At 34.9% G+C, this 24,689-nt stretch overlaps 2 protein-coding genes across 5 annotated transcripts; one reads left to right on the forward strand and one right to left on the reverse strand.

The window, feature by feature from the left end:
- Positions 1–1,463: 1,463 nt before the first annotated feature.
- LOC141815403 (uncharacterized) lies at positions 1,464–13,569 on the forward strand. Of its 2 annotated transcripts, none has more exons than XM_074703352.1 (12): positions 1,464–2,692; positions 6,315–6,404; positions 6,492–6,728; positions 7,604–7,822; positions 7,887–7,989; positions 11,172–11,330; positions 12,415–12,473; positions 12,549–12,628; positions 12,706–12,779; positions 12,847–12,887; positions 13,057–13,099; positions 13,198–13,569. In XM_074703352.1, exons 1-12 carry the CDS (start codon positions 1,478–1,480, stop codon positions 13,209–13,211), a joined length of 2,334 nt encoding a protein of 777 aa, XP_074559453.1. In that variant the 5' UTR covers positions 1,464–1,477; the 3' UTR covers positions 13,212–13,569. The 2 variants fall into 2 exon arrangements, with proteins under 2 accessions (XP_074559453.1, XP_074559454.1); XM_074703353.1 differs by having other exon boundaries at positions 12,850–12,887.
- A 1,264-nt stretch (positions 13,570–14,833) lies between these two features.
- On the reverse strand, positions 14,834–24,598 carry LOC141814802 (E3 ubiquitin protein ligase DRIP2-like). 3 transcript variants are annotated; one of them, XM_074702751.1, is made up of 7 exons: positions 24,147–24,598; positions 23,086–23,185; positions 19,786–20,119; positions 19,282–19,682; positions 19,110–19,160; positions 17,624–17,696; positions 14,834–15,170 (listed from the first exon to the last, which is right to left on the reverse strand). In XM_074702751.1, the coding sequence occupies exons 1-7, from the start codon at positions 24,286–24,288 to the stop codon at positions 14,991–14,993; spliced, it is 1,281 nt and encodes a 426-aa protein (XP_074558852.1). In that variant the 5' UTR covers positions 24,289–24,598; the 3' UTR covers positions 14,834–14,990. The 3 variants fall into 3 exon arrangements, with proteins under 3 accessions (XP_074558852.1, XP_074558851.1, XP_074558850.1); XM_074702750.1 differs by having other exon boundaries at positions 19,255–19,682; XM_074702749.1 differs by having other exon boundaries at positions 19,249–19,682.
- Positions 24,599–24,689: the final 91 nt, after the last annotated feature.

Genomic DNA, 24,689 nt, shown 5'->3' on the forward strand with positions numbered 1-24,689 from the left:
TGCTTCTTCTAGTGATTAGTTTGATAAAGAGAGGTCTCACTCTGATACAATTTGTTAGGACCTATACGAGTTAGAAGGGGGGGGGTGAATAGCTTCAATCGCTTCTCATCTTGATGTTGTGCTTGTCGTTTAAATGTGCAGCGGAAACCTTGATTCAAACATGACTTCACATGTAAAACTCTGAGATTTTACTTGGTATCTGCTCCTTGAGACGACTAATTCAAGGGTTTACTGAAGCTCACTATCTTCACTATGAACTCTTCCTTTTCGAATACCTTCCGGAGGCAAAGAAGCCTCTTACAAGTTGTGTTTACAAGAACATAATACTATAATAAGAAATAAGAATGTAAATACAAATGAAAGCGAAAATGACTTTACAATAAAAACTTGCTTTGCTTGCTCTTTTGTTGCTTTGGTTTGTCTCTTGGTGGTGGAAAATGCAACAACACTTCGTCTCTAAACTCTCAAGAACTGACAACTTTAAATCTCCACAAAACCCTCTTTTAAAATGTGTTCTTTGGGTTGATTTTATCAACCAATTGATTGATCTTATCACCAATCAATTAACACGTCAGATCCGACCATTTAAACCTATAGAACAACTATTTTTTTATAGTCAATCAATTGATAGCTTCCATTTAATTGAACCAATCGATTCCAACACGTTCTGTTCACTGGGCAATAAGTTGTCAATCGATTGGTCTTGTGCAAGCAGCAAACCCATAATTTTGAGTTTAGGGTTTGTCAATCGATTGGTCTTGTGCAAGCAGCAAACCCATAATTTTGAGTTTAGGGTTTGTCAATCGATTGTTAACTCTAATTTCAGTCTTTTAAGACTGAATTCGTGTCTTTTGTTGATATTCAATTGACCTTAACTTATTAGTATTTCTTCTGCCCAACATTCAGTCATCCGTGACAGGACTTTCCATTGTCTAACATCCGATCAACCTTGATTTGTTAGGATTTTCTTTGCCCATATCCAATAAATATTGACCTGTTAAATGTTTTAGCAATATACGAGATTGAAAATTTTAAGTTTTTATTAGGTATAATTATTTAGACAACAATGCATTAGATTTTTTTTTAATTTTTTTATAAGATTTAGTAAATTTACATCTCAAAAAATCAAAAAAAAATTTATATAAAAATTTATTTTAAAAAATATAAATTCTTAAATATTTTCCCTATGCCTAAAAAATAGTTGAGATAACTCTTTTTTATATGACAATGTTTAACTGTTCAAGTATCGTATCGTGCCTGGGCGGTGACACAGCGCTGCTCGCTCCTTGACAGGACTGCTCCTTAACATCGGAAACCAGCTTCGGAAAAATTGGCAATTATATTACTTTATCATCTAAGTTAAGCGTTACCGTTGATTTCGTCTCTCCATTATTTCGTTGCCATTTAACAAGGGCACCTATAATTATCAACCTTTCTCCTCTTTTCGCCTCTGCGATCCCACCCAAACCCCAACGCGATGCCTCCCAAGAGGCGCGTCGTCAAAACCGCCCGCAAAGCCACCCCCAAATCCCGAACCAAAACCGTCGCCGTCGCCGCCGCCGAGAGTCCCACCACTCCCTCCGCCGATGCCCCAGCACTCGCCGCCCCGCCCCCCTCCGCCATCGCCTCCGAAACCGAAACACCCGTCTCCGAGCTCATCCAGCCTACCCCGGACCCCCCTGCCCCCGATGCCTCCGTCCTCCAGTCCCCCGAAACCCCCGCTGCCGCTGTCGAGGCCGTAGCGGAACCTTCGGAAACGTCCGCCGACGCCAACCCTTCGATCGCCGTCGCGGAACCGCAGGCGTCGGTGTCGGAGGATCCCGTCGAGGCGCCTCCGACGGAGTCCGCGGAGGCGTCTGGAGCTGGCAAGAAGGCAGCCGTCCGGGTGAGGAAGGTGATCAAGAAGAAAATCATCAAGAAAATCGTCCCAAAGGTGGTTTCTTTAGCGAAGAAAGATTCGGCTTCGTCGCAACAGCCAATAGAAACGGCCGACAAGGAAACCCTAGTTGCTGAAATCGGGCCTGATAACCCTAGTTCTGATGTTGCGGCAGGAGATGCCATGCTGGCCGAGAATAATGATCTTGGTAGGGAGAAAGATTCTCAGAGGGAACATAGTGACGAGAAAAAGGATGCTCATGCAGATCAGGACGCGAAGGATGATTTTGTGGAGCAGCAGGATAAGGAGAAGGGTGCTCAAAGGAAGCAGGATATGAAGGAACCTCACAATGAGGCAGTAGTGGCTGCTGAGGATGAGATGTCTGGGATGCCCAGACAGCAGGATAAGGAGAATGACGGTCAAAGGAAGCAGGATAAGGAGCAAGGTTACTATGAGGCAGTGGTGTCGGCCAGGGATGAGATGGCTGGGATGTCAGAGCAGCAGGATACGGAGAATGATGCCCAAAGGAAGCAGGATAAGGAGGAAGGTCACATTGAGTCTGTGGTGGCTGCTGCTGATGAGGTGGCTGGAACGTCTGAACGAAAGAACAGGAGAAAAACTGAGATTTTTATTGGAGGATTGAGTAGGATTGCGAAGGAGGAGGATTTAAGGAAGGTCTTTGGGAAGGTGGGAGAGATTGTGGAAGTAAGAATGATGATGGATGGTCAAACAGGGAAGAACAAGGGGTATGCTTTTTTGAGGTATAAGGATCCTGCACAAGCTAAAAAGGCTGTCTCTGAATTTCCTAAAGTTGAGGTAATTTCATTTTGAGCCCTGACATTACAATTGTCTGCTATAATACTTCCAGATGAATAGATAGCAAAGAAAGATAGAGACGCATATTGACATAAATATCATCCCTAAAATGCAAGCTAAGGATTTAAGGAGGTATTTTTTCTTCACGAGAATGAAAGTCATAGGTTATTTGTTTGTTTTGTTCATATTAACAGTTCAATCAATATATTCCAGAATTTCCAGAATGGAACATTAGCTGAGAAATGAAAAATTGATCCTGGTTGCTGTATATATTACTCTCATGCTCCTTCAAATAGTGCACAATCTATTATATGCAGGAAATCCTAGAAACTCATTGTTCACTATATTTGTAGGGATTCAAAACAGTTTCTAATTGATATTTCTTAGGGTTGAAGATACAATTAGTAAAACCACTTAAGTTGCTAAAACATGTTTGAACAGACTCTCAAGTTGTGTACTTATTATTTGAATGTATATAGTGATTGGCAATTGTAAGGTCATTTTTTCACATCAAATGTACCCATGGGTTTAGGAGCCGTTGTTCGTTTTGATACTTACACACAGAGTATTGGTTTATTCAGAAAGCAATCTGAACACTAGGGGTCACCATCATCCATATAGCAATTAAGGGTTTCTATCTCTAATCTAAGGGAGATAAAACTTTCCCTCATCAATGTGCTTAGGACTTGACAGCTTATATCTATTCTATGACTTCTATCTCTAGCCAATGTGAGATAAAAGCTCCCCTCATCAAGGTACCTTGGACTTACAACTTGAAAGTTTATATTTTTTCTTAATGCCATTTGATGACACATTAATGCACATTGACTTCTTTTACCTAAATTGTCATGCCTCGAGGCAGAGTATGTTTTCATTAACTGGAAGTTGCCTATACTGCATGACACTTTCATTCTTAATAAAATGACATTATTAAAAAAGGCTGATTACTTGTCTTATTGATTTGAAACACCAATTTTTGCCATCGTGAATATAGTTTCTCCAAAATATATATACACATCAAAAATTAAAACATTATTGCAATATTATTAGCAATATAAATATATAAATTAGTCTCTTCCCTAATGATATGATTTTTTGGACAACTTGTTAGCCAATCAACTTAATATGGTACATGAGTAAGGATTAGAAGTTCACCTATATCAAAAAAATCTAATCAATTCATGTGATCAGTTTGGGCCAATTAAGTCAAGTATCCACCCACACATGGAGTGTTACCAATATAAATATATAAATTGGTTCCTTTTCTAATATCTCAAACTTTTGGAATAAGTGATTAGCCAATCAACTTTAACAAATATCATGGCTTTAACTACTTTCATAAGCAATATTGCACTAACACAACTCACTATAAAATATGCGAACAAAGATAACATGGACATACTTAAAGAACAACAACATTAACCAATCAACTAATTAAAAGTGAGCACACGACTGGAATAATGATCAATCGTACACATAGAGCAAGCTGCATTAATTTCAACATAGTCCTTGAATAAACTTAACATGATAACCAACCTGAAGATATATATCTCATAATTTATTGTATGCATGATATAGTCAATAGTCATCAATAGAAAATAAAAATAATTGGGATGATCTAAAATGAATCAATACATAATAGTTATGAATATTAGCAACTCGTAAAGTTAATTAATTCAAGCAACTTGTTATTAGTTGTGTTTCAAAAGTCAATGTAGATCAATACAACATGCAATCAAGAGAAATCGTGATATGCTAGCTAGAGTTTAATGTATCGAGCTATGCCACCTAACACAGATGACACTTATTGTTCTGCTTTTGCACCAAGGCATGAAACATGGTATGGAGAGAGGAGTTGTTCACGATCAAGAATTGAAATTAGGGAGGGGAAGCGAAGATGAGGAAGAAATCATCAACGAAATTGAGATTTTGATGAGAAGGCATGTCTGTTAAGCGGTGGAGGAAGGTGCCCTAGGAGTAAGGCAAATGATTCACATGAAATTTGAGGAAGAGAAGAAAGCTAGAGGTGATTTTGACTTTTGCGGCTTTGCTAGCATTGAGATTCGACGATGGTGAGTAATGAGCTGTGAAGTCTCTTAATGTGTTATGGCGGAGTCGTGATCATGATTTCCCTGCTTTAGAGACCAGTTAGGTATTGGTATTAATTAATTATATATAATTAATTAGATTTAGTTATATGTAGTTAGTTAATTAATTACATATAGTTATATATAAAGGGCAACCCTGTGCACGAAGCTCCAGCCAATGCAGGGTTCCGGGGAAGAGTCTAGTGTACGCATTCTTACCCTGCTTTGCAAGAGGTTGTTTTCGAGACTTAAATATGTGACCTCCAAGTCACATGACAACAATTTTAGCGTTGCGCTAAGGCTCTCCTTCAATTACATATAGTTATATATAGTCAAGATATATAGAATTTATATGAGTGTCTATAATTGACATTAACTATATTCTATAGTTAATTATATAACTATTTCAATGTTTAATTAATTGAATATAGTATTATATATAGTTAATATCAATTAAATATAGCTAATTACATAAGTATATATAAGTAATTAATTATATTAATTGATGTTATATATTATTTGTATAGATTTATACTTTGAAGAAAATATGTGCCATTCTGGTTAGAGACCAAAACTTTAGTCTCTGGCATGACTTAACATAAATCTCAGCACAAGGAAAGCCTACAGACACAATGCAAATGGAAACAAGCCAAGAAAAAGGAACCAACAAAAGCACACTTAACCTCTTTTGTTATTTTCTTTTTGTTTAGTTCACAAAAGCTTTCTGTTTTTTTCTCTGTACCCTTTCACAACTTATCTCTATCTTTGCAATCCTTAGCATATTGTAGTATCTTCAGTTTGAGGGTGGTTAAAGATGAAGATTATGCACTCAAGGTTTTATTTTGAAGCTCATAACTTGCCAACTTCAGTCCATATTATTGCATTGTCAAAGTTTCTCAACGACTGTACTAGCATTGTGTCTTCATTATTTTTGTTGACCATCTAATCAATTTTTTTTAATCTGTGAGACTTTCTGTTTTATGTAACAAAATGGAATACTACTAATATCTATTCTCCATCTTGATGGCAGTGTTAGAGTTAATAGTTATATGATGTTTGAATGTATGGGCTTAGATGACAATAATGAGTCTCATATGGGGTATCTAGATAACATGTATTATAGGTGGAGTCCTCTGTATGTATGGGTTCAGTTGATCCTTTTTATCTGAATATTCTATTTTATCTCTGTCAACCGTGTCTTGTTTGCCTATTTATGCCTGACTTTGCTATGTTTGTTCACATGCTCTTGTACTTTTTGGTGTGTCTTGCAATTTATTCTTTCCTAATACTATCACATGAAATACATCAGTACACTTGATGATATCTTATTTTGTTCAACTTCTTATTCCTTCTTATTTCCCTATGCTTCTTCGTTCCCAATTTCCTTTATGCTGATGTTTAATATGTAAACTTGAGCCACCACACTTTTCATGTTTCTGTTTTAACTCTTGTGGAAGATAGTTTTAGATGTTTTTGCTCTGCATTATGTGGTTAGGTTGGTAGTACATCTAATTTTTGTATTGATGTAACTGAAGATCTGTGGAAAGCTTTGCGGAGCAGCAGCTCTTGAGGGGAATGATAGTATATATTTGGGAAACATTGATAAGAATTGGAAGAAAGAAGATGTAAGTTTTAGAATTTATTCTTATAAACTGGAGAATCCTTGGCCCTTCATGGTGATGATTTTCTCTGTCTGTTTGTATTATGAGCAGGTGCTGAAGGTTTTGCAAGATATCGGAATTGAAAAAATTGACACTGTCACTGTCATGCCTGATCCTCATAATGCAGATGCAAATCGTGGATTTGCGTTCCTTGAGCTTGAAACTAACAAAGATGCACATATTGCTTACAAAAAACTTCAGAAAAAGGATATTTTTGGAAAAGGTTGGAATATTTCTGTTTCTTGGGCTGAGCCGTTAAATGATCCTGATGATGAGAAATTGCAAAAGGTCTCTTTCTCTTTCTTGTAATGATATTCTATTGTTCGTTTCATGAGTATGTTCCTTAGGTTCTAATAATTACATGAAAACTGTTTAGGTATATTTAAAATATTTAGTAGGAGGGGAAGCTCTAAGGTGCCATATCTTGAGCTAGATATTTTTCCATATTTTGGTTCTAGTCCTCTGGTATTTCTGAAAGTAGTTTGTTCTTGGAGTATAACAATACTTTACGATGCATATGTCCATATGTGGTTCTTTTTGCAGAATAGCAACTCTGCTTGTGAAGATGCTGGATAGAATTGTGTACACAGTTTAACATTCAAAATTGCTACGGGTTCAAATCATTGTGTACTTGCTAATTGTCTATAAATAGTGATAGTCCTTCCTGAAATGTTTCTTTAGTTAGGTTAGAATCATCACAAAAGATGGATGATAACTGTCATATAATGTGCAATTGTATAACAAAATTCTTTGCACTTGTTCTTTGTGATCTAATTATGTTGTCAAATTGGCTTGAGTTCTTTGAAATCCATCTGTTCCATGTTATGGGTGGCCATTTGTTTTTGGATGTCATTCACCATATTAAATGACCAAGAATGTTTTAAGGCAAAGCAGAATATCTAATTGTTCATTGTATCTTGCCGATATGCTGGTCATGCACATAAGCATTTTTGTAAATAAACAAATTGGCCCTTCAAATTCTGTTTTCAATTGTCATAGAACAAGCATTGGCATGCACATACACAGTTATTGTTTCTAACATGTCATGGATGAGGTCTTAAAAACTGTAAATTCCTGGTTAAACTTGTTGTTCCTTAGTTGAGATTCCTTGTGAAATCTTTGTCATATTGTTATTGTGATATCTTATTATTATTTTGATTTAGGTGAAATCTGTTTATGTTGAGGGCATTCCATCTTCGTGGAATGAGACCAAGTTATTGGAGTTCTTTGGCAAGTTTGGGGAGATTGAGCGGGTTGTCCATTCACGCAATATTCACTCAGCTAAGAGAAAAGATTTTGCTTTTGTTAACTTCACTGCTCGAGAAGCAGCTCTTTCATGCATTGAGTTATTCAAGGAGGATGTAACTGAGAATGGCTTTAAGGTACAGTTCTTAGGATATTTTGTTTGTTTCGTTTTGAATTGTCTGGACTTTTTTTGGTTTATAGGTGCCTATTAAAGTATCACTGGCTAAACCTGTGCAAAAGAGCAAGCAGACTAAAGGGTCTTCAAAATCTTTTACAAACAAGGAAAAGACCCTGCCAGTGCAACGTAAGTTTTGATGTCCTAAGTTAAAATAGTTAAAGCATCCTTTATCTATACTATTTATATAAATAACAATATCTTTTACAAATATATTTTAGTTATGGGATTGTTTAGAAAGTTTTTGTCTCTATGTATGTTGTGATCGTCTCATTGTGTCATCTAATTATTAGTTTATTACTTAATTGTTTACATCGATTATCAATATTGATATTTTCAGTGTCTCATGATACAATTCTACATCAAAGCTCCATTTTCTAACATTTTTTTGTTATGTTTTTTAGATATAATTTGTTGTTCTATATGATACTTGTAATTAGGTAAGAATATTTTCGTATGCTGTATGCCTGTGTTTGAGCATGGGACAAGTTAATTAAATTATGCAACGTGCACACAAAGTTTTGTTAACGATGTGTTGGATATATATATGACATAATCAAAGAGGGCTAATTCTTGAAATCTCTGCTACAATAGCATATTGGTGGCTAGAATCCTGACCAAACAGCATTCTGGTAGTCAATTTTTATGTGTATTTTTGAACCAACAACTACAATGTATAAAATGGTAATAGAAAACTGCTATCAGATAATGATGAGTCACCCAAGGTTTGACCTTATCATGATCTGAGCTGCACAACTGCTCATCGTGAGTAAATAGTGACACAAACATCTTCTTGTTTGTATAGTTCTTGGCTAAGTGGTCAATCCTTTAACTCTTTGGATCAGTTACATTAGAAGAAAAAGGGCATATGCAACATTTGCTCCATGTGTGCTACTTTTTAGAACTTCTATCACATATGACATCTGCTGCATGCATGCTATATAATAGGGATCTAGCTGAAACTAGTCAGTTATCTTGCATTTCTATTAAGTGCTATGAACTTGGGATTAAAAGGTGGGGTTCCATAAGGTAGGTGATAGGCTCACCATCTAGCGCCGAGTGGCAGGCCCACTACCTAGCACCTAGGCGGCTGGTCCACTACATAACTCTTAGGCGATAGGCAAGGGCCTAAACGGTTGATATTAGAATAATATTAAAATAGGGGCAGAAGAATATTAAATTAAGAGTGATTAGTATTAATGTAAACATATAACAATTGTGTCCCTTGATCAATCAACGCATGTTTACTATCACAAATACAAAATAGATAATAACAATGAAAGATTTCATATTTCACATTGCAACCAACAAAAATAAACACAAAATCTCAGAAAAAAAGAAAAAAAATTAACAAGAAATATGGAAAAAGAGACAAGAAAAGAGAGAGAACACACCTAGGGAAGAGAAGAAAGAAAAGATGGTCAGAAAATGGCTGAAAATTAATGCAGGCCATCTACATTGGATTAAAAAAAAAGAGAGGCAGAAGTCGTGCAGGATAAGAGACTTAGGTGGATAATGATTGTCAATGGGCTAATTGGAAGAACTAGGATTATATTTTAATATCAAATCAACCAACAATTTATTTAAACAATGATTTTTTCCTCACTTAGGCCAGCTAGTAGGTCACTTTTTTAAGTTCACTGCCTGATAGAGATTGCCTAACAACTAGGGGAAGCAATCCCTTGTTGAAACCTCTAAGACAATCATCTTTAAAACAATGGATACGAATTTGAGAAATGTAGGGCTCAAGCATATGGTTCTTTTTTTTTTGCCGTGTTATTAGATAATCATGATCCTTGAATATCTCGGTTAAGCATAGGTATTAGAGAGTGATTAATATTTCAAAATTTGAAGGTTTATTTGTTCCTTGGTAGGAAAATTCATCTGAATGCTCTAACTTAGTGACACTTGTCCATATGTTGGCTTTTCTTTCCTACTTGTGGTTGTTATTTATTAATCAAATTCACTTATCCGTGATCTTTTTTTTCTGTGTGTGTTTTACTATATTGAGCTGCATTATTTGCATCTTGATTGATGCTATATATGATTTTGTGCAAACTTTTGACAGTGTAATGTTCACAAAATTCACATGTGATTCTCCTCTGATGGTGTGACTCATTAAGTCTATCCTCTGTAATTGATATAACTTTTGTTGATCCTTAATCATTACATCAATGTTTGTCTCGACTATTTAGGGTCAGTTTTGTGATTTTATCACTCCAATTAATTTTATGCAAGGATATCAAATTAGTAATATCCAAATCAATTAGATTAGTTTTCATTACATTTACTAGAGTGTTCCTTGCACTCCCTCTATCCCTTCTGCTTTTCTCTTTGACCAATTCAACTTGTTTACTTGTAGAACCAATTGGACTTTTGAATAATTTTTATTATATGAACCTTTTCCCCCCTTATTTTATCATCTATTAGAGCTCACTACTGGGCTGTATATGGAATCCTTCCATAGACCATCTATAGATGCTTTCCTCGAGGGGGCACTTAACATGTTATCTTAATTCTCAAAATTTTGTTGAATAACTTTGTTAACAAACCATGACCTTGTAGATTAATTTTAATATGGAAACAATACCTATACTTTTACCACCCTTTATTTTGTAAGAAGTTTTTGTAACCTCATTTGACCTATGCTATGAACCACTATATGACTCCTCAATCTCCAAATTTGAATTTTGTGTAAAATGTTCATTGAATAGTTTGTAATAATATTTTCATTTAGAAAGTGCCTACTATTTAGTTGTTAAGAATCTTGAAGCTGTTGTCTAGGTCCTTGTTTCAGAACTTTCCTTTACCAAATGGGAGCTCCCCTGTATATTTGTTTATATATATATATATATATGTTGCAGGCCGTTGAATTTCCCTTTAAGATAATGTACCTTTCAACCTTTCATTCATTTCTTATTGAGAATAAGAAGCTTTGGATCGTCTATTTCATGCAGATAATGTTACCTAAATGTTCACATTTCTTTTCTTCGGCACTAGCAATATGATAAATTTTCTCTCCTCATTCTTAGTTGTTAACTTGATTTATTATCCTTCTTTCTAAATATATGCAATATGCATTCTTTTGAAGTTTTCCAATTGGCATTAGAATGGAAAATTATTCTCTCTGTATGTTTCCAATCAAGTTTTTGTTAGTAAACTTTGATTAACAGGTAATTGCAAATTTTCCTGCCCCATAATTTTGGTGCTAATTTTGTCAGTGACTGTAACTTTACCAGTGAAGTTCTTGAAAAGATTTGTTTAGCTCAAATCCAATGATATATGATGCTAATCTTGAATCATTCTTATAGGTGAGGTGAAGACAATTGCTTCTTCATACAAGAGAAAAATTTTCAGGGGAGACAATAATATTACTGGTGGAGATAGGAAGGCTTCTACTTCCAATGAACTCCTTCAAGTTTTGAGAGAACAAGCTCATTGGGAACATGGACAAGGTGGTTATGGCAGAGGTATATCATGCGATGAAATTGTATTATGTTTCTTTTTGGAAAAAATTGGCTCCAGTGATATATTTTTAATCTAGACAGTTCACCCCCCTCCCCCTCCATTCTCCCATAAGTATTTATTTGGATATTCCTTTTAGCGATGTATTTAGATAAAACATCTTACATCTAATAATATGAATTCAAGTAATATACTAAATGATTATTTACTAACCATCTGAAAGATTTTGGTGTTTGATGATAAATATAAATATCCTAACCATTATGATATATGTGGGCGTGTTTGTTTTGAGACTGTCAAAACCTTATTTCATATTGGTTTTGAAGGTTAAAGTGGAGTATACCTATTAGAAGAGATTCAGAAATCATGCAGCTAATTGTGTCTGGTTGATCATCAAAGATTGTAACAAGCTGATGTTAATGGGGACATAAACATTTTACGGTACATAATAAGTAAAAATATCAAAAATGTTTCCCAGACATGTTTTATCATTGTGCCACTGTCGGGTTACGATTGATGTATTCTTACATGTTGAGCTAAAGGCCTACAACTATATGTTTGAGTTATGAAATAAATTTTACTAGCTTGCAAACTTCATTCCTAAAGCCATTTCCATGAATTCACTTGATATTTAGTTAGAATGTTGCAAATGTTGAGTTTTAGATGATAGGCGGAGTAAATTAATCATCAGAATTTCCCTCATTTGGAGATTTATTTTACCTTTTGGGCTTTTATTATGCACCTCTTTGATTTTGCTCTTTTATCCTTGAATTTTCTTTCATTGTCTTCTATAGTCCTGGCCTGGTAACCTGGCTTATCATTATTAGTTCCAATCACCCACTAATTACTACTGCTGGGAAGAGTTAGATAAATGGCGTTATCACTTTGTCTATTTCCCATATACACATCCTTTTGATGCCGTCTGTTTTCCTATTTTCTCAAACAAGTTGATCATTATGAACATTTTTTTACGTGACTACCTTTTAAAGATTCATGAGCTACAAGCTACTTGTTTTTTGGTATTGAATGTTTCACTATTATGTTACATAGGGGTTTATTTCTGTTTCACTTGTATTTTTGTATAACCAGGTCCTATGGTACAAGATTATCCCCATATGCCTGGAGGAAAACGTCCCTTCTCTTCTCTGGTAATTACTGTTTTATAGTGCAATGCCTTGTTGATCTCTCCTGATCATATCCTTGACATACTACTTTTGCTGCAGGGAGAAGATGCTTCATACTCTGACACTAGAGGATACCCTCATCCTCGTCTCGACAGATCTTTTCCAGTTTCCAGCTTAAGGTTTGTTCATCTAACCATAATAATATTATCAATTTGAGCAACCTATACTTTCTTTTAAATTTGATGTTTTGGTTTAGCTATGGAACATACCCTTCTGGAGCTGGGCCTTCTCTGCCATACTATCCACACTCAAATACTGGTTACTTAAGTGGTATGTGATTTCTTTGCTGATGCATGCACTTGGCTTTTCAGACACGATTTGATATGTTGAACTTCAGCAGGTTCTCATGCAGTACCCGAATATCGTCACAACTTTCAGGTAAATTTTAATTTCTTTTTTTTTTTGTTTTTTTTTTGAAAGATGTAAAAGCTCACTGCTTTACTTGTTTGTTGTTCGATTACTTTCATATCTACAAGAATTCGTTTAGCTGTAAAAACTGTATGTGTTTCATTACATCTGACGCTCATGAATCGTTCTGCTTCTACAGAATCAAGGAGCTCCGCCTAGTGGAAGCAGTATGTACTCTAGATGTAAGCTTGCTTTGCAAATTGTAATGCAATCATCTTTCCTTCAGCTTTGTGTGTATGACTTTTCGCCTTGTTCTTGATGATAAATTTACTTTCTGCAGATAGATATGGTTGACCATTTCCTAGCTTCAAAGATATTTTAGCCAACACAGCACTTCCAAGAGTTCCCCATCGATATTGATAAACTTGGAAGTTCTCCAGGCATTCATGATCGTGCACCACTTTTACTTGGACTCGCCAATGATTTCAGCACATTAAACTAATCTGTCTAATCAACAATGCTTTTGGTATCACAGGACTATCTAGGATGCTTTCCATGTCCCTAAAGCAGTCGTAGTGGTCAATCTACTTACTGAGTTTAATTAGGATTAACTATTTAATGCAATGCAATGTGCCTGAGCAACCTTGTGTGGTTTAATCTTTGCAGATGTTAACAATGTTAAATTAAATATCTAATCACAAAGTTTATTAAATAGTCTCGTACATTGTATACTTTTTACATCGTGGATTTGCGTCTATTATCATCTTAACTTCAGTCTTCACAAAGAATCATACATTGAATGGCGAGTTCGTGTTATAAAGTTTAAAAATTAACAAAAAAAGATTATCACGCGATTAATAGAACTAAAAGAGTTGGATCAAACTGAACGGTAAAGTCTAACTAAACGTCAACCCGAAATCTGCAAGATCACAATGGGAAACAGGGACTGGGAGGCCAAGTTAAACAGACGCTTAAATCAACCATTAGAAATCCATTGATCCTAAAATTAATCCCATGCCTTTAGATCCATAAATGAGTCAAGCCGAGTTAAGCTTTGGGTGTTTCAACTTGTTTAATAAGATAATCAAGGTGTTTCAACTTGTTTAATAAGATAATCAAATCAAATTAAATCGATTTATTATTGAATATATCATACAAGATAAATAATTTTTATAAATTCAATATTGAATTAATAAAGTGATAAAATAAGACGAGAGTTTAAATGAGAATAATAAATTTAATAAGTTAAAAATAGAATAGTCCTATATAAATAAGTTATAAAATTAATTTTAATAGGAAGTAGAATAATTTCATATCAAAGAATTTAAGATAAATAAATTGTAAAATTAATTTTAATAGAAATGTAGAATAGTCCAACGTCGAAAAATTTAAGATAAATAAATTATTAAATTTTCTTTAATGGGAAAGTAAAAAAATTAATTAATATTTAACCATACCATAAATATTACTAAAATATTATTAAATAAAAACTATGATTAAAAAATTTAAATAAAATAAAAAAATTAATGAATTGGCGGTTTAACCGCCAGTTTGCTGGTTCACTAGGGGCCCAACCCTTAACCAATCCATTGATTCGGTTATGGATCTAAAATGAACTAAGCGATTGAAATAATTGTTCAAGTTTGACTTAATTTCTTTTTTTATAAGTTTGAATTTGATTTAATTTTAATTTGAGTTTGATTTGTTTAGATGTTATTGAGCTTTTAATTCAAACTTAGATTGTTTAAAATTTTTATATTTTAAAATTTTTTTGATTGATTATTGATTTTGATAATATAAATTTATTTTATCATTTAATTTTATTTATCCCTAATTGGCCAAGAAAAGAACAATTAACTAAGATGTAATAGATAAGAAGTGCAGAAAATATATCATTCAATTGACAAAAACAAATATTTAATATTCCCAAAAGAATACACTCAACCGAGATTACAACAATGTTTTTTTGCCTGTAATGAAAAGCAACTTTGCAGCCCCATTTGGAGCACAAACATGTTCTTATCTGAGAAGACAATGGTATAAATGTTGGTGTGTATACATTAGAGACAAGATTGGATCAGAAGAAGAGAAAAAGAAGCAAAAAAGAAAATGTCTTTAAGTGCAATGAAATTGTTATAATTTGTTGTCTGAAACCTTGCTCCAACTGTAGGCCAACACCATCACAAACTCCTTGGCTGAGGATCCGATTGCCGCTGGAAGCCTTTGTGAAGACTTCTCTCTTAGCCACTGCTCTACTAGCTTGTTAATCGGCGTTGTAGGGCTCACTGGTTGTCCAAGGCAAGTGATTTGTACCTACGAATACCGCTTTTAAATCGTAACTATGCACATGCAAATTGTGTATTCCAGGTGATCATTTATCATAGATAACATAAACAGGTTTAAGTTACAGAATATATGTAAGAATATTGTCCGTAAATGGTACGATTGACATGTTGAGCAACAACACATTCAGAATTAAGACACTTAAATTTGCTATCGATAAATTATGTTACTGATACAACAAGAAGACCTCCTTGGCAAATTTATCGTGGCTGTCTTCTGATAAACTGAAATCTAAAAAGACATGAATCCATAAAACTCATTGCCTTGACCGACATGATTCTTAGGATGCAAGTACGAAGGAAGCTACAGTTGTTACTACAATAACTTATCATGATCGGGAACCACAGTGATATACTTAAAATTATATATTAATGACTGAAATCAACTTTCGCGAGCAATGTGAATCCTAACAAGGTGTATTTTTCATACTTAATCAGTTTATTCATTAGTGAGAAAGCGTATTGCTTTGAATTTCCTAGAAGTATTGTGGCAATGAGGTCATTCTACCTTTTGTAAGCAAGTCAACAAGTTTAACAGTCTAAACAACTTTAATTATGTAGACAATGTTAAAGGAAAATGTTAGTAGAAGAGAACAGACAATGATCCCCTCGAAAAAAGGAAGAAACCATGAGATGCTAGTCAATTCTGTGGATCTTACTGGTTACTTATTTTGGAACAAAATTAATAGATAAGAAAACAAAACTAATAAATAAGAAATCAACTCTGCGTAAATCAAGTAATAAGCTCGGACAGAATATGGAACTAGGAAATGTAGTGGATCAGCAGTTCTGGTAAGAATCATTCTGCATCAGGATCAAAACAATGAAGCTTTACCGAACTCTAAGTTAATGAAAATTTTAGCATGAATTGTGTAATGAAGTAAAATGCACAAACATGCAAATACAAAGTTTAAACTCATTTGCAGAAAAAACATATTATATGCAGAAAGAAGATAAATAAGCAAGACTGAAATGAGGTAGTGTGAGATTGATTTTAGGAGACATTAGTAGAAACTAAGGCTATGCTTACATGGATGGAAAGTCAGGAGGAAGAGAGAGAAAGGATGACAAAATTGCATCTTGAGCTCCATCATTCATATACACGTTTTGTTTCACCTTCTCTTCTCCTCCTCATATCTTCCATCCAAGGAAGCAAAGCCTATATGTTTTTGGAGAGAAGAGGCTCATTTTGAGACCCTTTCCCTTTCTTACTCATCCCAAAATGTTGCAGAAGGAGAGATCATGGCTTTTTGTAGATGTGTTTTGCACCATGCCAGCATCCACTCAAAGTTGGGTTGACGAGGCCAGATGGAAGGATACCAAATTTTGAGGAGACCTTCATAATCTGACTCTGGATAATTTTACATCTTATATGCATCTTCTTTCTCTTCCTCCTTTACATCTTCTCCTCCAGCATCTAATGCCCCATCAGAGCATTTGATTTCACCGCCAACTGTTTCAAGGAATGATGCTTGTTACTCAGTTTCAATTCTGGCCCAACACCATCACCATGTGCCTCGAATGGTAACGCTACAAGAACGTGGTCCTACTTTGTGGCCTCCTCCTCAACCCCAAATTCACCATTTCCTCCATGGGAATCCTCATGCAGACTACTTTCCTGATCTCAATTTCCCTTCCTCTCAACTTTGACGTCTCCACCCACATCGCCATTGAGCTCGGTGCCAAAAATCTCAACCAACCCCACCACACAGCTGCACTGTGGCACCATGCTCGGGCTCAGATTTGCTGTGGCAGTATGCTTAAATAGGCATGGGTGGGAGAGGAGCAGTGATGCTGTGAATTTGAGAGGGGATCACTTGAACATGAGATAGCTTCTCCTTACATACTACTCAAGTACATAACATTTTTGGGCTTTCCCTCCCTTTCCCTTCCTTCTCTTCCATTCAAATACACCCAGCCTAAAATTCTGGATTTTGGAAACTCCAGTAAGGATGGGTTCAATTCATATGATATTAAAAATTCTTTCTATTGACTGGGCAAGGGGTAGCATGTACAAATTTTGAAATTGAGAGGAACATCATATGTAACTTTACAAATTTAAGGGGGGGGGGGGGGGGGGGGGGGGTTAGCTCAATTTGACCTTAAGTAAATATTTTTTTTATGAACTTCATACATCTTAGCATTATTCATATGGATTAGATAATTCCATTCAATGCATATGATTTTTAAAATTTCACACTTGGAAATAAATTAAGTTGCATGTCTATCATTTATCGTGTTCATAGTCAAAATTTAGATTCAAGTTATGAGATATCATGTTATTCAGACAACAATGAAACAGAATTGATTCTATCCTTTTATGATTTTAACAAGTGTACTTTAAAAAAATTAGGAAGGAATAAAAGAAAATGGGTTTACTTCATTTGCATGACATGTACCGAAATGAAAGGGCAAACAACTCACCGAAGCTTCATTCTGAAGATTAAGCTTCTTTACAAGGTACTTGTGAATGAATAACACAGGCATGCTACCATCTCTATAAGCAAACAATACACTGGATATTAACAACCTCAAACAGAGACAAAAAAATGTTGAAAGGAAAAACAGCAATGTATGTGCATATTGATGCAAATTTATTTCCAATAAACCTAGAGGAAGAACCTACTAAAACTGCAAAAAATATATATATTACTTGTTGACTTATGCTTCTGAGAAATCAAATGAGGTAAAGTGAAAGAGAAAAAAAGTTCTTTTAACCAACTACCAACCAACGATATATACAACACAAGTTACTTGACAGGTCAATTCACTTCTTTTAGCAATCTTTGCAAAAATGGAAACATAGATGATCCAACTATCACAATGTATTGCTCTCAATTCATATCATTAAGTTTATATATCGAAATTTGCTCTACCAATTGCAGTGAGAAACATTATAACCATCATCGTACTTAATTATTAAGATACCATGTGTGAGTGAGAGAGGAACTAATCTGACATCCTTATACAGTTTGCTTTGTTTTCATTATTTGGTTTGTTACTATTTGAGCTTACCACTCATGCCTATTCTGAATGCCCTTGTTATTTATTATAGTTGAGATAAAGGTCCTTGCCACACCAAAAGGCACATAATGCAAGGCAAAATTTGAAGCAATCAGCTTGCTATTTTGATGTGACATGGGATATAGTTATTAATTATTCTAGGCCATGTTTGTGGAACAATGTATAAGACAACTAATTCCACACAATTGACTATTTAAACCATTCCATTTCCATACCTTATCTATCTGATTTCAATAAATATAGAATTTTGCTATGCTGATTGTTGTAGAGTTTATGCGGAAATGACTTTGCAGTAGGTAACAAAGCCCTAACTGACCAAAATGCCCAACCCATGTCTTAAGACAACCAATCTTTTATCTGAGTTTCAGTTATGGTATGAAAAAGAGCCCAAAAGAAAACCCAAAACAAGCCAAATTCAAAAACAATAAAAGTATCATGCAAACACATTCAACAAATCTATGCATTTTGTTTTTTTTTTTTTTGAAAAATAAACCCAAATCATAATCATTTGGTCAGAGACATTTCTAAATTAATTTAAACATGAAGAAAACTTAAAAACAAAAAGACTCTAAATAAAAGGAAAACTTTCAGACTTGATATGAGAAAAAAGAAACAGGGTTTCTAAAAAAGGGTTATGGTTTGCTTGACTTTTTCAAGTGCACAAGACTTTTTCAAGTCATGTTTCTCCTTGAGTCCAACCCAACATTGATCCATGCTCACCCCTACTTTCCAGGCCATTTTATTTTTCTTCACTAAAAAAATCTGAGGGAGGTTCATCTATCAGACAATTAAAATACCAGTAGGAAAAGTGGCTGACATTAGGGACATGGTTGAATAAAGAATCTATTGATTAAGTATGCATGAAACACATAATATTAAAACTCACTTGACTCTCAGATAGTTTGAAGAAATCTGTGGAAATTGTGGATCACCTATCCTGTAACAATTCACACCAGATGAAGCTACTCAGAAACATAAACACTTGTGAAGGTAGCATAATCAATATAAATCCACATGATAAGTACTGTAACTGTTCAACAGAAGGAACCAAGGAGAACCATATAGGATTAATCTTCCTAACAGATTGAGAACTTTGAGCATCATGGGATGATAGAGCTGATGCAGTAAGATCCTTGCTTCTCATGACTTTTTGCAACCTGCTTTCTTTCAGTGTTACTGGTTGCATTAGAATGCTATTAGTCTGTTCAAGACTTTTAGACTTATGCTGATGCACTTTAAGCCTTTCATTGCTAATATTTGTTTCACCATCACAGCCATCAAAATTTTCATCCTTAACAACAGGTCTCTGAGGAACAGAGCTAAAAGGCTTTGTCCTGTTTGCAGCTTCCACCAGACAATTTAAAGGGTTCCAAATATCAACTTTATCCTGAAATGACCGACCACCATTCTCTTTGCCCTCATAAAACATGTGGTTGGATGGCTCAACATTTGAATGAGTCTGGAGAACATGCAGAGATGATTGTATGATTAAAGGTCAGCAGTGTATTTGCTGCTAAACAAACAAGTTGGTGAACTAGGAAACTAAAATTCACTTCCATTACCTGTTTTCTCTTTAGAGAAACCTTCCTCATTTTCTCAATTGAGTTAGACTTTTCCACATACTTATCAACAATGTTGTCATCCTTTTCGGATGATTCATTGGTGGATCGCCTCAGATCTCGTGCATTGACTGCTCTTTTAGCAACTGCTTTTGTTCGCCTTCCTGTTGAACATGTCTGTGTTGCTATGTGAGAAGTGCTGACAACCAATGAAGAAAGGGATTTTTCTTTACGTTTAATGGGTATCATTGGGGTAGATATTTCCTCAAGAGCTTCAATTTTGCTTCGTTTCGGAGGAAAAATCTTTGTCTTGATATCTTGTAAATTGTGGTCTGGTCTGTAAAATGACTAACATTAAAGGTATGCTTTAAAAAATATAGATATTTGTAAAGGACTTTCCATGGCTCAATGAAAATAACTGGACACAAACAGTTGATCTTGGTGTTTCAAAACGAATTAGAGCTAAAATTTCCACTCTGTAACAAACATTTACACTTTGACAAGCATGACACATGAAACATGAAACTTGACAGATGCCACATCATAAGATGCAATGGCTAAACTAGGCAATGTAGAATCAAATTTAGCAAGAATTCTTGAACAGGATACCTCATGTAATCAGAAGACGGCAGACATGTGGGCTAACCTCATAGCACTCTCAATCTGTTAAAATGGTTTTTATAACCGAATATATTTTGGATACTTATGTTTCAATATATCCTAAACATTATCTTCAATATTAAATATTCAACAGGTTATTTCATTTAAAATATTCTATAAATTCATATTTCTCATTTATTATATTACATAATTTTATCTGTTGTCCTAGTGTTGCTTAAGATGGATCCATCTAAGCAAATGGTTTTAATATCCTTGTATATTGTTGCATATTTTTATTTATTTTACTTATTTCAATATCTATTATTAAGAAAAAAAATATTTATGAGATCATGATGATGTTATCATGCAATCATTGACATAAGTGATCAGGCTAGTTCAATAAATTGAATGAAAAAATAAATAACCAAAAGGGACAAATTTTAATTTCAAAAAATAAGATGAAGACTGGAGTCTTTTGATTTACTAAAATGACTTCCTCTTATCAATTGTAAGTCATGTTTCCGAACTTTAAGGTATTATTATTTTCAGCTTTTATAATCATTTTAACAAAATCTTCTCAATTTACCAATTCAGCTGAAAACATGTTCCTGAAGTAGTTTCTATGAAACAAAAGAAGTAAAAAAGTAAATATATTGGCTTATTAACAGGATGCCAAATACCTTCATCTGTTAGACTTCCATACCATGGAGTACAGGCTCATATGTTGAAGAATATCTTTACAAACCTATCAAGTAAATGGCAGAAAAAAAAATCCAACCTTGAGACTAAACCATGAGGAGCTACAGCTTCCAAACCAAAATTAGTCATTACTCACAAGCAAATGCAACCCCATCTATATGATCAAGGAGGATTAAGGAAATTGTTAACTGAAAATAGGAGTCCAATTGTTTCCTGAATAACATTATCTTTTGAATGCAAGGAACATCATTAGGATAGTCAAATGTGCAATAAGTGAGTTCCATAAGGCAGCATCTCTGTTCGCATTTCATGGACAATTTGTAAGACAAAAGTTATGTCATTTTCTTTGTCTCAACTCATAGAACTAATTCATTAACATTCAAGCTTCACCACTGAACCAAAATAGTTAAACCCAAGAACTCACCAGGCTAAGCTTATAAACCGCCTCAATTAGCTCACAAGTTACCATGTACAACTAAACTAGCATCATAACCTCTTACCAAATGAGATTCGATTTCCCTACCAAGGCCAAAACCAACTCATAGCCTGATATCATCTCTTACCAGCATGTGAGGTGTGAGGTGCAATGGTGGCTCCACCATCACACAAACAACCCTTTCCGATATGTTAGCACGCTGCTTATGGTTAAGCCTGCTGTAATACCAATTATAACTGATGTATTAACTTGTTAAGCTTAACCAATAATTCAAAATGTTTAAGCCCAAAGTAATAATAGATCGTTCATCTAAGCTTATAAACCACTCCATCATGTTACAAGTCATCATATAGAAGTAAAGAGGATGAGAACTGAACTAGGATATCACATTGTAGACAATCTATAAGCATGAAAATAATTTTAAATAAAAATATTTTTAAAAAACTCAGATTCACATACAAACAAATGCGTGGGAAGGGATCATCATTCCTCATATTCAATTCAGGTATGTTTGTTTTATTAATGGTAACTCTAAATATATGATTTTGTAATTCCATTTGTAAGAAATTTTGATCCAATATATGATCCCCTACATTATAATTCATACATCACAAATATCTATCATATAATTGAGCTAAATAGCATTACCACCATCTTAGTTTAGTTAATGGATTCTCTCAGTAGGAAGTGAAATAACTTTTACGAATCCAAAGGACAAAAATATTACATTTCAATGGTTTATCTCAGAGTTAATTTTCAAGTTGATGGTGATGCTATTCAGTTTCATGTCCAGAGAAAGAGTCTTGGAGGACAGGGTCGTGTAATGCCTAATAAATGTGCTCAAAGAACTTAACTAATTGTGGTTGTTTAAAAGGCCTAATGCCTCTTTTTCCAAAACAATGTGTGAACAATCAACTTATTTTAGAAATTACAAAAAGAAAAAGTAGCACATTTTTAGACCACTTTTATATGAGTAATGATGTTGAAATTGTAATGATGATGTCATAGTCTTAAATCACTGTAGTAATAATGCATGCGCCACCAAAGATTTTCAGGGATGTACTGATTTCCTTCGACTTAAAGAAATGGTTAGACTAAAGCATACGGATCCAATTAATGAAATCACCATTCTAGCTCACAATAGATATTTATTAGGAAATTAGAAATTAAATGCAGTAAAATGACTAAATTGATGCCCTAGAATATCACCAAAAAAAAACAATAATAGTCAAGCTGAAAACTATAAAGGATAGAATACTGTTGGGAATCCTGTTCTTGATAGGAAAGTTCAACATTCTATATTCCCAATTTGAATTGCTCCCTTTTCTTTATTGTATTCACACGTGGATTACTTTTGTAAGTAGCATATTCATTTGCAGGGATGAAGCTACTCTCCTTCTTTTCCTGATTTAAGTCATTGTATTTCTTTTCCTTTAGTTTTTTAAGATTCATGGCAAGAACTAATTTTGAACTTCATAGAGAAAGAGAATTGATGAAAACAATTTTACATATGTAAGAAACACTGAGGAAGAGAAAAGAAACTAACTTTACAATGAAAAGAAATTAACCTGAGTTTCTCCATTGGAATAACTCCCAAACAAATATTGCATACAGGGCATCGATCTGTCTCCTCATCATTGAGTTTCTCAGTTATGCATTTCCTACAAACTGATCAAGTGGACAAACATCAAGAAGCTGTATGTCTCATATGAAAAATACAAAATGATTTAGTAGTCCTCGATCTAAATCATTTGTATAGCCTAAATAATTTTAAATTACACAGAAATTTCAAAGAAAGAAATATCAAAATATGTTAATAAACATCTTAGCATGTGTCATGTTATACTTTATGAACAAAAGAATCAAATGAAGTTCCAATCTGAAGTGAAAAGATGTGGAGCACTTTACCTGAGGATGCGCAAAGAGTGAAAGCTGAGGAAGACTAACATCATCCACAAGTCTAATCTAAGATTTCACATTACAATTTTCCTTATAGGCACTTCATCTATGATAAAAATCTATTTACTAAAGATGTAGGAACTATGCACTGTGAATAAAATTCTCAAATCCTCACGTAGATATGGAAGCATGGTTTAACATTGTACTAAATTGGTAACAATTGAAGGTTATGCAAAAATTCAAATTTGATTCCAGTTAATCAATGTGTGCACGAATTCTGCAATCTAAAATGATTCTATCCTTAATTTATTAGTTTCTCCAGCGACAAAGAACGAAATTAGTGAAGAATAATCTTACATCGTAGAAGCATGGGCAGAAAGAACAGCACGTAAACGTAATTGAAAGCATTGCATGCGGTCGCATACCCTTACACTAAGGATTTAAACGTCTTAAGAAAACTATATTCTTTCGGTCTTTTACTTCACTACACAAACTCGCACTATCATAAGAATATCAAGAGAAAGAAAGAACTAAACCGAGAGAAAAACTAGATTTTTTTCCCCACGAGCGCACATCATGAAAAAAAGGAGGAAATTTACGTAAGCGGAGGGAACCCTGCATTCAATCACGCCACAAAATTTTTGCAGGCGAAATCGTGGTACAAGGAAAACGAAGAGCGAGAGCTTTCGACCGAAAGGGAAACGGTAGGTGGAGGGAAGAGGGAACTCACACGTGTGAAGGCATTCGGGGATGGTGGTGGCGTCCCGGAGGAGCTTGTGGCAGAGAGGGCAGGTCATGCAAGCGACCATGACCTCCCTCCTCACTTTCACAACCATCGACGGCCCCCTCGCCGCTGCGCCTGCGTCCGCCATGGGTCACGCCCCAAGTGCCAGCTCACGCAGGGCACTCCAGGGAATCCAGCGCATGCAATCTCCCAGATCCGCTGGTCTAGCTCACAGTTGGCAAGGCTTCGAATTTTATCGACGAATCACGTAGCGGCAGGCGGTCAGGCGGCGGGGATCCGGCCGCGGGGAACACGAAAGATGAGATTTTGACGGCAGGTGAGGACGAAGAACGAATCCCAAGCGCGGATTGAGAGAAAGGGAGGAGGAGTCGCAGGAAGGATCCGGAAGGGCGGAGAGATTGCTGGGCGACGACGACGACGAGGAGCAGAGGCGAAGCGAGAAGGGGACGAGGAGGCTGGACAAGAGAGCAAACAATATGTTAATGTATAAATAGAACAATAATAATCGAGAAGAGGGTAAAATAAAAT

Source organism: Curcuma longa, chromosome 21 (assembly GCF_044706935.1).
Source record: "Curcuma longa cultivar G26 ecotype Majalengka, Jawa Barat chromosome 21, ITB_CL_G26_1.1, whole genome shotgun sequence".
Taxonomy (NCBI): domain Eukaryota; kingdom Viridiplantae; phylum Streptophyta; class Magnoliopsida; order Zingiberales; family Zingiberaceae; genus Curcuma; species Curcuma longa.